Source organism: Cyclopterus lumpus, chromosome 14, assembly GCF_009769545.1.
Source record: "Cyclopterus lumpus isolate fCycLum1 chromosome 14, fCycLum1.pri, whole genome shotgun sequence".
Classification (NCBI taxonomy): Eukaryota; Metazoa; Chordata; class Actinopteri; order Perciformes; family Cyclopteridae; genus Cyclopterus; species Cyclopterus lumpus.
The window spans coordinates 14214672-14226592 of record NC_046979.1 but is presented as its reverse complement, the minus strand read 5'-3'; the positions used below and the strand labels follow the sequence as shown (position 1 = coordinate 14226592).

The following is an 11921-nucleotide window of genomic DNA, read 5'->3' as shown; positions in this document are numbered from 1 at the left end:
GCTGCGGAAGGAAAACATGGCAGGTTCTGTTTTTTTATCCAAACCAAACCGTAGCTTCATGCTTGACTGTACTTTGTTTTCAACGCATGTATGGTTACCTTTGTTAACCTTTTGTTCTGTAAACAGGCTCTAGAAAAAGTGTGTTGCTACACTTCCTTCTTTACAGGGAAACCCACAGTTTATGATACATATTTACCGAACTGAGTTCCCAGTTCCCATTTTCAGCTTTATATAAATGGTCTTGTCCCATTCATAATATCTTTATCTAATTGTAACATAGTAATACTGCCAAATAATATGCAACATATTTAGCAATGTGTTGCATGTCAACATGGACTCTTAGAATACATTTTGAATCAATAAAAACAAACACAATACTCAGTTTTGTGTACGTTTATTCCATTTTAGCAACACATCGTCTATATTGAACATATCTCATATTTCAATGGTGTAAAAAACAACTTACAATAAGCATAGCAATCCCTTGGAAATGACTGAACAATTACAAATATGATGTCATTTAATGATTATTAAAAATGTTTTAATTAAAAACAGCATTTATAATTTTTGGTCAGAGGAAAGTATCACCCTTTAAAAATAGAAAAAATAAGTAGACATTAAACTCATTAACATAAGCCGTTGTTTTTGCTAAAAGCTGAAAAAAATACAATTAAATTACTTTTGAAAACACATGATATTCTTGCTTTATGCTAACTCGTTAGCATACACTGTGTTGAATGACAGCTCATAAAAAAGATCTGTGTTGCGAAGTCAAAATAAAAATGTGTCATTTGACTTGTATGCCGCGTCATTATATCTATTTTTAGTATTTCGGGTATGCAATGCTATCTGCTGTTCATTTATTTCAGCTGTAGGCTGAACATGAGAAGCTGTTTCTAGTAGTTCAAAACACTTTGTTTGTATATGTGTTGTTTTGTATTGTATGTGATCCAAGCCTCCAACAGGAAACCACACTTAGCGACATACTATTTATCTTTGAAGGACTATTAGGACACTATTACCATCACTCAGCACGTGTATGTTTTAGTGAGCATCAAAGCAAATTATCAACATCGGGCACAAATAACATTTTGGACACAATGTTTTCATCACTTTGTGGTTAATACCCCAAAACGTCCCTTTAGAAATTAAGAGAATATTGAAATGGAGACTTTGACCTTTATGTAAAAATAAAGAAAGAAAGACACACTGTTATAAACCACTGTTTAAAGGACACACCTCTCCAGCCCTACTTGTTGCCACAGTCGGAGCACAGGAGGTCTTTTCCCTTGGCTACGAAGCTCTTGCTGGACAGACTGAGGGAGCATCTCTTACAGTTGAAGCAGTATTCATGCCAGGAGCTGCCCTCATATTTCACCACGTTCACTCCTTTACCAAAACCTGAGAGGAGAGAAGGAGACAGTTTGAACTTATTCCAAACAATTCATTTTATTCTGTCCCTAAATAACATTTGAGGGATGGGTCCTTTCGTGCAGGTGCACCTATCCTTATATGAGCATTACCATCTTTGATTGGGCCTTACTTGTAAAGTAATCAGGAAAGTTGAATGGAAGTTAAATGAATGTATTCGCCATCAACCCGGCACAACTCGTACATGTAGACTGAGCTGGTATCAAAGGCGCATGGATAGGAGCCATTTCAGTGCAACGTATCTGTTTCTGACTTTGCAAGTTGACAAAGACCTTCCAAATGTTTGGCTGGACTTTCTCACATCATATCATTAAGTCTTGGTGCAAAACACCAAAGTCACTTGAACATATGACCACAACAAAGATCGATTGGAGTTGTAGAGACACAGATAAATTCAAGAATGTGTCTGACCTGCCTTAATAAATGAAGGTTGCAAATAACCCAAACCCTTGAGCGTGTGGATGCTTTTCTTTCACTATTTTCTGATTAGTAACTTCGATCGGCACACAATATGTTTTTAAACAATGCCAACGAGAAAATAAATCCACATCTGCAGATTAAAGCCGCTGAATCTTGCCCTGTGTGTGACGGTTGGTATCGGCAGAATCTTCAGTGTAATTAGAAATGAACCTGTGATGGGGTTTTGGCAGCCGCTGCATTTCTTGGCCACGGAGGTCTTGTAGCAGTCGACACAGAAGACCTGGTCCTGGTGGTTGGTGAAACTGGACCCTGCCAGAGGTTTGGAGCAGGAGCTGCAGACAAAACAGTGGCTGTGCCACGGCTGGTCCTGGTAGTTCACTCCTCCGGAGGTTATGGCCTGGAGACAGATGGAAACGCATGAATAGTGATTATTGTTGTTATACCTGTTGCTTTTAGGAAGAATGATGAAGCTCAGTTTCCTGTTTGAGAAGTATGACCTTTTTGCAGCAGACGCAGTGTTTAGCAAACTTCTTGTCATAGCAGGGGCTGCAGTAAACGTCACTTCCTTTGGAGAGGAAACTCAGCGATCCTATTGGTCGTTTACAGTTGAAGCAGGTGAAGCATTCATCGTGCCACGAGTTCCCTTTGTACTCCACACTCTCTGTACCTGCAGAACACGAGAAGAGTTGATGCTAGTGCAGAGAAACAGGCAGTGAGGAAGTAAAAGCTGCTTTGTTGTTGTTGTTTGATGCCATAATTAAAGTTATCGGGTTAATAATCATGTTGATAATCATGGATGTTTTGATGAAATTGTAAGTTCACTTCTTTTGAAAACTATATTTCCTCTATAATAACTCTTAAGTCTTTGATTATGATCACCAAAGTCAGTGTACCGATTGGCCAGTTTCTTAAAAGGGTACGAAATGGAGGTTTGCAGATCACCCGTCTTACCAGCCGGTATGGCTTTATAGCAGCCGTGGCAGCGTGGAGCGTCCTCTCTGGAGCAGCACTTCCCACACATGATACGGTCGTCTTTGGTGCTGAAGGGCTCCTTGGCCAGAGGCTTGTAACACTTTGCACAGCGGAAACACTCCTCGTGCCAGTACCGGCCCTTATGACTGAGCTCCTGGTGGAGGAAGGGAGCTTGATGAGAGGGAAGATAAAGGGCTCCCTCTGGACAGATCTGATGAGAAATGCATTCATAACACACAGACGCACCTTTGATTCCACAGGGATGGGTCGATGGCACTCGGCGCAGGAGTTGGCGCAGAACTTGGTGTGGCAGCGGACGCACACCGGCCTTCCTTCGTTACGGACGAACCTCTTCCCCCCGAGGTCCTCTCGGCAGTAGAAACATTGCGGGCTGTCTGCCATCGTCACTCCGAAGGGATACAGAGCTACGGACAAACAAATGGCATTTCTTTTTTTAAAGTTTGTCTAACCAAATTCAAAAGTTTCACATCTTTCCCGTAACAAAGTATTTCACGAATGGGACTTAAAACCACCACATAGAGGTGCTGTTGATCCACTCAGTGGGACTTTGAATTAAAGAAACGCTCCATATTGCTGATTAGATGCCTTTCATTCCCCATTCTGACACAATGAACAGTGCCACTGAAATATTTGTTTTGTTAAAAGCATAGCAACCAAGTGCACACATGTGTGTTTCTGTGTGCTTGTATATGTGCTTAGCATTCATGTCAGAGAGCTCGTGTGATATGATCCTCGTGACTCGTGCGTCTTATCGCTGATACAAACATTTGGTCAATGACTTATTTGAGAAGCGGGCGAACAACACAAGTTTGAATCCTGTAATCTGATGATGTAACTTAAAAACATATTTCAGATTCTGACTCTTTGCGTACACAAAGTAACTAATTTGCTCACAGAGCTGTAAATTGATATGTTAAATTTATTTAACAATAAGTTCCTAAAACAGCTACTGTGGGTGTATTTCAGTGAAAATTATTGAAAAACAAAAAATGAGTTAATTATTACATGAAACGACTACTTAAGTTGGTACCCTATTTATTCAATCTGATGATATTTGGGATAACTCTGAAAAAAAAAAAAAAGATTACAAACTCCTATCTTTATCATTTTCTGAGGGAAATATTGCACATTTTACTTTATTTTGTTTCATGGTTAATAGTTTCAAATTTAAGTTTTAATTAAAACAAATGATAAGCTCATACAATATGTTGCATTGTTCTGAATGAAACTACCCAACAGTGTGTAAAGTTGCTCAAATTAGCTACACTAAAATACTGCTTCCAAATAAATGTATCAATATGGTTTCAACAACGTAATATACAATAATATCATACTCGGTACCTCTCGTAAATGTTGCTCATATGACTTCTGTAACTTGTAAAGGAGTATATTTTTACACTGTGTCTGAATGCTCATTGCTGTCCACCTTCAACCTAAATTAAAGTTCCAAAACTGGATTGCACCTGATTATTAAATTCTAACTACAGTACGTCTGCAGCATCCTCGTCTCACTGATTTCTCACACAATATATTCCCCAAATCACTCTCCCTAAAATACAACACTCATAAACTTCCTAAACATAGAACCAAAATCACCACGTTGATGACCGAAGGAGCGCTGATTACAGGGTCTGGATTTCTGATGGTGAATAATGCCGGACATGACGGCAAAATCACAGCTTCATAAAAGGCACCGAATGTGGAGGAAGAGATGGCTGAAGTTAGTTCACTCAATTATTTCCCACATCAAGTTCATGCTGGCTGACCGCGAGGAATTCTCCTAAACTGCTGTGGTGTGTGTGTGTGTGTGTGTGTGTGAGAAAGAGGGTGAATACATGAAGGAATGCCTGGTATGACTAATGTGGTGAGATGTGGAACGTTGACAACTCTTTGACAGAACTTACACACACACAATTCTTTTTGCAGACCCTCATTTGTAGTGTAGACCAACAAAACCACAAACTATAGCGTTCACCTCCTGGTTAGAGCGGCAGGTCAGCACAGATTCATGAGGAAGTTCTGGTTTTGGCACAGGAGCATTGTTAACACGGGTTTAGGCTGCGTACAAACACACACACACACACACACACACACACACACACACAAATCCTCCCTTTTCTCCGGACTTTACTTCCACTCTCATCTTCGGTGAAGTCACGGTGGTCTTGATCCCTCACAGGTGGATAGAGTCCTGTAACAGGATCTTTGTACTGCAAGTTGTTCTAGTTATAGATCCCACCCCTGAAACGTGTTATTTTAAAACCAGGATTTGTTATGTCAAGGTTTTCAGTTTAAAAATAGGTTTGTTTTTTGAGGATAAGTCTGAGTAAAGATGATGATGGTGGGGAACTGAAATTAGAGTCATGACCTTCATATTTGTCCCAGCAGTCTCTCCTTTTTGTGGACTATGAACAGCTATTATACCCAGTGTGTGTGTGTGTGTGTGTGTGTGTGTGTGTGTGTTTCTGCCCAGCCAATATCCAATGTCTCAAGGGCTCTTTTTTCTGTAGTTTCAAACAAGAAGAAATACTGGAAATTGGTTTTAAAAACATACCCAGAAGAAAACTTCTATCTAATTTATAACAAGGACAGCCAGTCCACGCTGGCTCTGTGGCATTGGATCAACGCTGATGTCAACAATGGACAACAATACTAACATGCTGGTATTAAGCATGATCATGTTAGCTTTTGCTGAGGGTAAGAAATGTCAAAAGCAGTCCTCATCTTAATGCGGTATTCTGATTTATGACCTTCTTATATGCAAACAATGTTTGTGACTACAACAGCTTGACATATGCTGCTGAGCTGTCTCTCAAATTAATCTTCAGATATACTTCTTATGAAGCATACAGTGTTTTGTTACCCGGAGTCTGTTTGCCAGCTATGTGGCTGAGGTTAAAGGTGCTGCTGTTAAAGAAGTTGATTAAATAACTTCTTTTGTGGTCTTGTCTCCTCCACAGACAATGAAGCTTCAAACTGACAGACATCGTGTTGAGTGGACATCCTTCATCCTTTCAGTGAGCTGTTACTTCATTACTTATTAATAGACGACCAGCGGCTGGTTTATTTGTTGCCTGAGAGCGGCGACTCATTCATCTTCACTAGAGGACAGCCAGTCCAGCCAGCCGAAGCTAAAGTCTGGTGTTTACCTGTTATCTTCACTTCCTGCCTCTCCTTAAACTAATAAAAATTAATGAATGTATAATCTTCTCTCCCTCCCCACTGCACTGGCAAACTTGGTCCTGTGTGAGCTACGACATACTATGTGGCTCTAACAGGCTGCAGAGAAGGCAATAACAACACTTGGCTACCAGCATTATGAAAATGTTATCTGATGGCAGGCAAACAATGGCGGACAGGAAGCGAGCTAGTATCCACACAGGTCTGGAGGAAAATAATCAGGTTTCACTGACGTCAGACGGCTCCGAGGACGCTGTCTCTGCATGTCTTTACTTTGTGTTACTGCAATAAATGTTCTCGCTGTGTCATGGCATGAAAGAACGTATCCATCATTTAATCTGCCAATACAAAACTCTCTTGTTTGATTGCCATGGAAACAGTTAAATGGGAAACTAAGCTGTGTCACGCAGTTGCAGTGGCAAGGATAACTTTGAGTGTGTACACATCGTGGGAGGTAAATATGTTTCTAAAGTGACATCATGGGGACTCGAAAACCTAAATCCCATATAAATTAAACATCCATTTATATGGTAAGACTTGGCTTTTAGTTTACTTAAGGGTTGAGGTGTGGCATCTAGTGATTATGCTTCAAGGATAGGTCCAAATCCACTGAAAGAGGAGTCTAACGTGCATTTGTTGGAGACTGTTTTCAGTCACAGATACATACATTACATTGTGTGTGTGTGTGTGTGTGTGTGTGTGTGTGTGTATATATAGAGTCATGCAGTCTAGCTACCTGATATAAAAGACTTTATTATTCCTGTTTCTATTGTCTGTGCTCTCTCTGTTAAGCGTACTGCAACCTGACTAACAATTAGATCTGCGGTTGGAGGTCCGAGGTGTAAAAATAAAACACAACGAGGTGACATCATGCCATGTGGACGGGAGGAAAATCTTGCACACAGTTTATAACACATGGGGATGATAAAGACAACAAGAAGTGAAAGAGAGAGAAACAGCCATGACAAACATGACCAGACAAACAAACACAAAATGGTCTGTGTGTGTGTGGGCATGAGCTTATCGCTGAAGAATGTAGCAGAAAACAGGAAGTCTCCATTGGAACGGTGAAGTTGGCACAATTCAACACACACACACACACACACGTCTGAACTTATGTTATATTCAGTGTGTGCTGCAGGTGATCTTTGACTTGTGTGGCAGCCGGTAGAAAATCTCTCAATGGGACTTCCTGGTGGTTTAAAATAGATTATGGTTGGAAGTCTGAATGTAAAGAATATTCATTTAAATTCATCCACATCTGAGCTGTTTAAAGTCTTAAAATGTTTCTTCTTCTTGTCTTCTCTTCATCTAAATGTCCTCCTATTATAACTGCAATGTAGATTCTAAATTAGGAATAAATAAGGTTTTAAAAAAAAGGTCACTTATTGCTTAAATGTCATGTTGTGGTGGTTGGGAAAGAAATTACCTTTACATTGTTGAAGTCAAACGTTTTGTGGTTGTACCTTAATAATGGTCTTGGAATGATTATGCTCCTGTTATACTTAAATAGAACCAAAACATAGCAGTGAACAGTGAACAAATTATTAAGCGATTTGTTATTGTCTCACAAAGCAAGCCAAATAAAAACTAAGTTAGGGCCACAACCAACAATTATTTTCATAATCAATTAATGTAATTTAATTTTCTCAAATTTAATATAACAAAAACATAGTAAGAACATTTTCAGAGCTCAAGGTGAAGTGGTCACCCTGCTTGTTATGCATCTCCAACAGTCCCAAACCTCCAAAATTAATCAATTTCCAAACGTAGTAGGCTTGAAAAATGACTTAACGATTGATTGACTAACAATTTACATTCCTTTGACTAATCAGCATAAGTGCATTATTGCTGCGGCTATAAATACAATTTTGACTTTTTTGTCTTTTAGAATGAGTCAGAAATCTGCAGCAATGTTCAACTAGCATACAGGACGTAATCCACTGTAGAACAGAAAGAGATGCATAGAAGTGAACCAACAATAGTTATTTTAGCTCGACTTTGGTCTCCACCAACTCCTGAGGGAAATATCTGGCTCTGTAGCTGCCAAATGCTTTTCACAGGAAACACTGCTGTGGACACAGTGAAACGAACAGTAAAGTAGGCACTTTTAAGCCGAACATTATGAACTGAAAGATGCAAAAAAGGTGAGAGGAGGTTGTCCTTTGATCCATCGTTAACATAAGCATATTGATAAGAGCAGCTTAAAAGACCACTGCATCTCCCATTATGGCCCCACTAGGAGCATTCCCACCTTCTGTTTCAGGCGTGTCACTTCAAAAATAAAAACACAATATCAGTATTTGAAACTGAGCAGCGAGTTCAGATAAACATTTATACTCCCCATCAGATCATTGTTTTCTTTGGCTCCGGTGAGGCACATTCCAGACAGTAGAAAACAGCCGATACAACAGATCTGAGTCGCGTTCAGCGAGGAGAAGAAACACAGCATGTCTCATTACACCAGGACAGACAGGATGGTTTTACCAGAAGCTCCTGGTTTTCTGCACTCCAGTCTCTCTTCATCTGAGTGAAACACTCCTTCTGTTTCTGCACTCATATTCTGTTCTTGCAGTAACTGAGACGTCTTTCAGAACAGAGCAGCTGACAAAACAGGACGCCTCAGCAGTATGACCAATTTCCATGCCCATGAATATCTATGACATTTTCCCTGAGTGTGTGTGTGTGTGTGTGTGTGTGTGTGTGTGTGTGTGTGTGTGTGTGTTCCCCACATTAGCTCCTCATCAGTCCTGTTGGAGCAATACTAAAGGTCCAAAGCTACATTTAATGGTAAAATGCTGTAATGGGACATTTGAGCCCTCAGTTCTGCCTTAAGTGCTTGTTTGCTTCCAAAATCTCCGTTCATAAATCTCCAACCATATAATCCCTGCGAATCTCAGTTTGTAACCAGATTCAAACCCCAACATCATAGACCACACAAAACCCTGACTTGAACTGAACATTTTCTAAACGAGTGCCAAACATGACCATTTAGAAATTATATATATATATATATATATATATATATATATATATATATATATATATATATATATATATATATATATGTATACACTTTCATTCAGGAGACCAAGCATTAGATCATTTACTGTCAATGTAACCGTTAAACCACACGGCTGAACGAACTCCCAGATGGGTGCCGGATAAAAAGGAAAAGCCAACAGAGTCGAGTGTTTTAGTTGGGCCACCACAAGTCTCCAGAACAACGTCAATATTTCTGATTTTATAAGTACCAACTATACAACTCTGAAGGGATGAAACTGCATTCTCAAAAAAGATATTCACTCATTTGGTGTTTTGATGATGGCGGTGGAGAGCGGTGGAGAGCGGTGGAGAGCGGTGTCTAACGCGTAGCTCCAAAATCATTTAGCTTGCGATCTGGTGACTGAAGACCAGACCATTTTTAATTATTTTCATACTTCGAGTGAGGAAACATCTGTGTTTGTCAAGTTTCTCCACGCCTTTGAAATGTTAAAGATTAAAGACATAGTTTGTTAGCTGACAGGAAATATGTTTCTTGTCGAGCGTTAGAGGACAAGATGAATTCCATCCTCATGTCTGTGTGTTAAATATGACGCTACAGTCAGGAGACTGTTAGCTTAGCTCAGCATACAAACTGGAAACAGCTCACCTGGCTCAGTGGAAAGGTATAACATGCATCTACAGTACCAGCTCTAAAGCTCATAAACATGTGATATATTTTGTGCTCAATCCATTTCAAAACAAAAGCGTAAAAGTTGTGGTTTTACCAGTCACCTCTGGGAAGTCACTGCTCCAGGCCGAGAAAAACACCATTTATACACTTTTACACTATTGTATGGATGAAACAAATGAGACGTAATATATACAATATATATTTAATTGTTGAGCTTAAGATTTTTTAGTTGCCTTTGTACAAAGCCAAGCTTAGATTTAGTTGTGGATGCATAGCATCCTGTTTATTATACAGATATCTCCCAAAACAAAGAAAACATCTTAACATATCATCTAACCATTTAATTGGTCAGGCAGCTGCCTCCTACCACAAAATAACACAAACGCTTTTTTCTGTCAGTTTTGGAAACACTGATTAATATCAGTGCATTCAAACACATCACAACAGGCTTTAATGATATATAAAATGTAACACCCTGCCAAGTTAACCTGTCAAAACGTATTTAACCTTCATGTAGTCAGAGCACTAAAACTGCTGAACTACATTAAAAAACCTCTATTAAAAACATGGTGAGTAACATTGGGGATAAATGAACTGAAGAACATAGCGTCTGAATTTACACTCTATCCTATTTTAGTCTATTTACGGTAACTTGGGAGTTACCGTGACATGAAGTCAGACAAATTGCAAAAAGTGTTTCGAGCCTGTGATGTATTTTATGAGACTGAGCTCATGGTTTAATTTCTTAAACATGCAGGCACCATCTTCTGTGTGTTTGTGTGTGTGTGTGTGTGTGTGTGTGTGTGTGTGTGTGTGTGTGTGTGTGTGTGAGCAAAAGGTCAGTCACACACATGGGTCTTGGTTTGTGTGTGTATGCATGTGCGATAGTGCATGCTGTTGGAAATTACTGTTATACTGCGAGTACTTCCATATGACTGTTAAAATGACCAACATTTAGTAGCCTAAATCCAAACGTTTACCCCAGTTGCAACATCCGTGACACGATGTTTCCTTCTGTGATCTTACTGGAAAATGTCTCCTTCCCCTTTCAGTCTTGTTGGTTTGGGGTCATTTAACAGACACATGAATAATCAGAGTTTTCTACGTCATAAAGGTTATTCCCTGTGTGTCACAACCACTTGCAGAGTAATGACAACTGGTAGAGCCAACACTGAAGCCAAATGCATCACTTACGCATGCACAGGACACTGACAAATAGCAATAGCCTACAGGAATTTTAATTGACCTCTGTGATGTATTTTTTAGCATAAAAAAAAAGTAGACTTCCTAACTGGAAACAGATTTCAGGAGCAGCCCAGGCTTCCACAAGTCAGCATGTAACCATAGCTCTCCCTCTCTCTCACACACACACACACGCGCACACACACACTCTCTCTCTCTCTCTCTCTCTCACACACACACACACACACACACTCTCACACACTTCCAGAGACAGACAGCCAACGCCCCAGACGGACTTTAAGGTCGTGTTTCCTCTCTGGACATCAAAATGCTGCAATTGAAATGTGCACGAAACCCTGAAACGTGTGCGAGATGAAGAGAGTTACATGGCAGGCGACTGCACATGTTAGCGGGACGCACCGTAAATGTGGCCACGCATTAAAAGCAATAACTTTTATAACGTTCACATAGTTAATAACGCACTAATACAAGATAGTGGAAGTGCGGCGCGCGTGTTGGCAACTAACCAATCACCTACATGCTCAAGAGCAAACTACAAAACAGCGCTGCTGCAGCCAAACGGGTTTAAAATGTCAGAACAAGTTTCAGAAGACGGAGGTTTGGTGAGACTGCGTCCACACTGCGGACAGTGAACACACTCACCGGGTTCGGGGTGATGGCTGCGGCGCTCGCGGACCTGTACGGAGGCAGCGGCTGTCGGCTTTAACCCGAGAGCCTCGCGCGCATAAGTACTGCCATCTGCGGCGGCGTCAAGCTGGACGCAGGACAACCGAGACCGGAAGTGGGATGCCGTGCCTTCAAATTAAGAGCATCCGCTTGAGTCATCAGAATAAAAGTGAATGTGTCGTTCACTCCCTCCAGCTTTTTGAGAAGAAAAGACGGTGGCCTCGTTATACCAGCTGTGTGTAATAATGTCAGTGTTGCCAGTTTATTAATGTTGCCAGCATCATTTGAGGTAGAGCAGAACACAGTGTGAATATTCATCTTTTGCCTTGGCAACAGTAGGCCTGCAAGAAAC

The 11921-nt window shown here is 40.3% G+C and overlaps 1 protein-coding gene across 1 annotated transcript; it reads right to left on the bottom strand.

The window, feature by feature from the left end:
- Positions 1-378: 378 nt before the first annotated feature.
- On the bottom strand, positions 379-11662 carry LOC117742754 (four and a half LIM domains protein 1-like). Its single transcript, XM_034550374.1, has 6 exons — positions 11546-11662; positions 3070-3248; positions 2803-2977; positions 2349-2518; positions 2062-2248; positions 379-1401 (listed from the first exon to the last, which is right to left on the bottom strand). Exons 2-6 carry the CDS (start codon positions 3223-3225, stop codon positions 1250-1252), a joined length of 840 nt encoding a protein of 279 aa, XP_034406265.1. The 5' UTR covers positions 3226-3248; positions 11546-11662; the 3' UTR covers positions 379-1249.
- Positions 11663-11921: the final 259 nt, after the last annotated feature.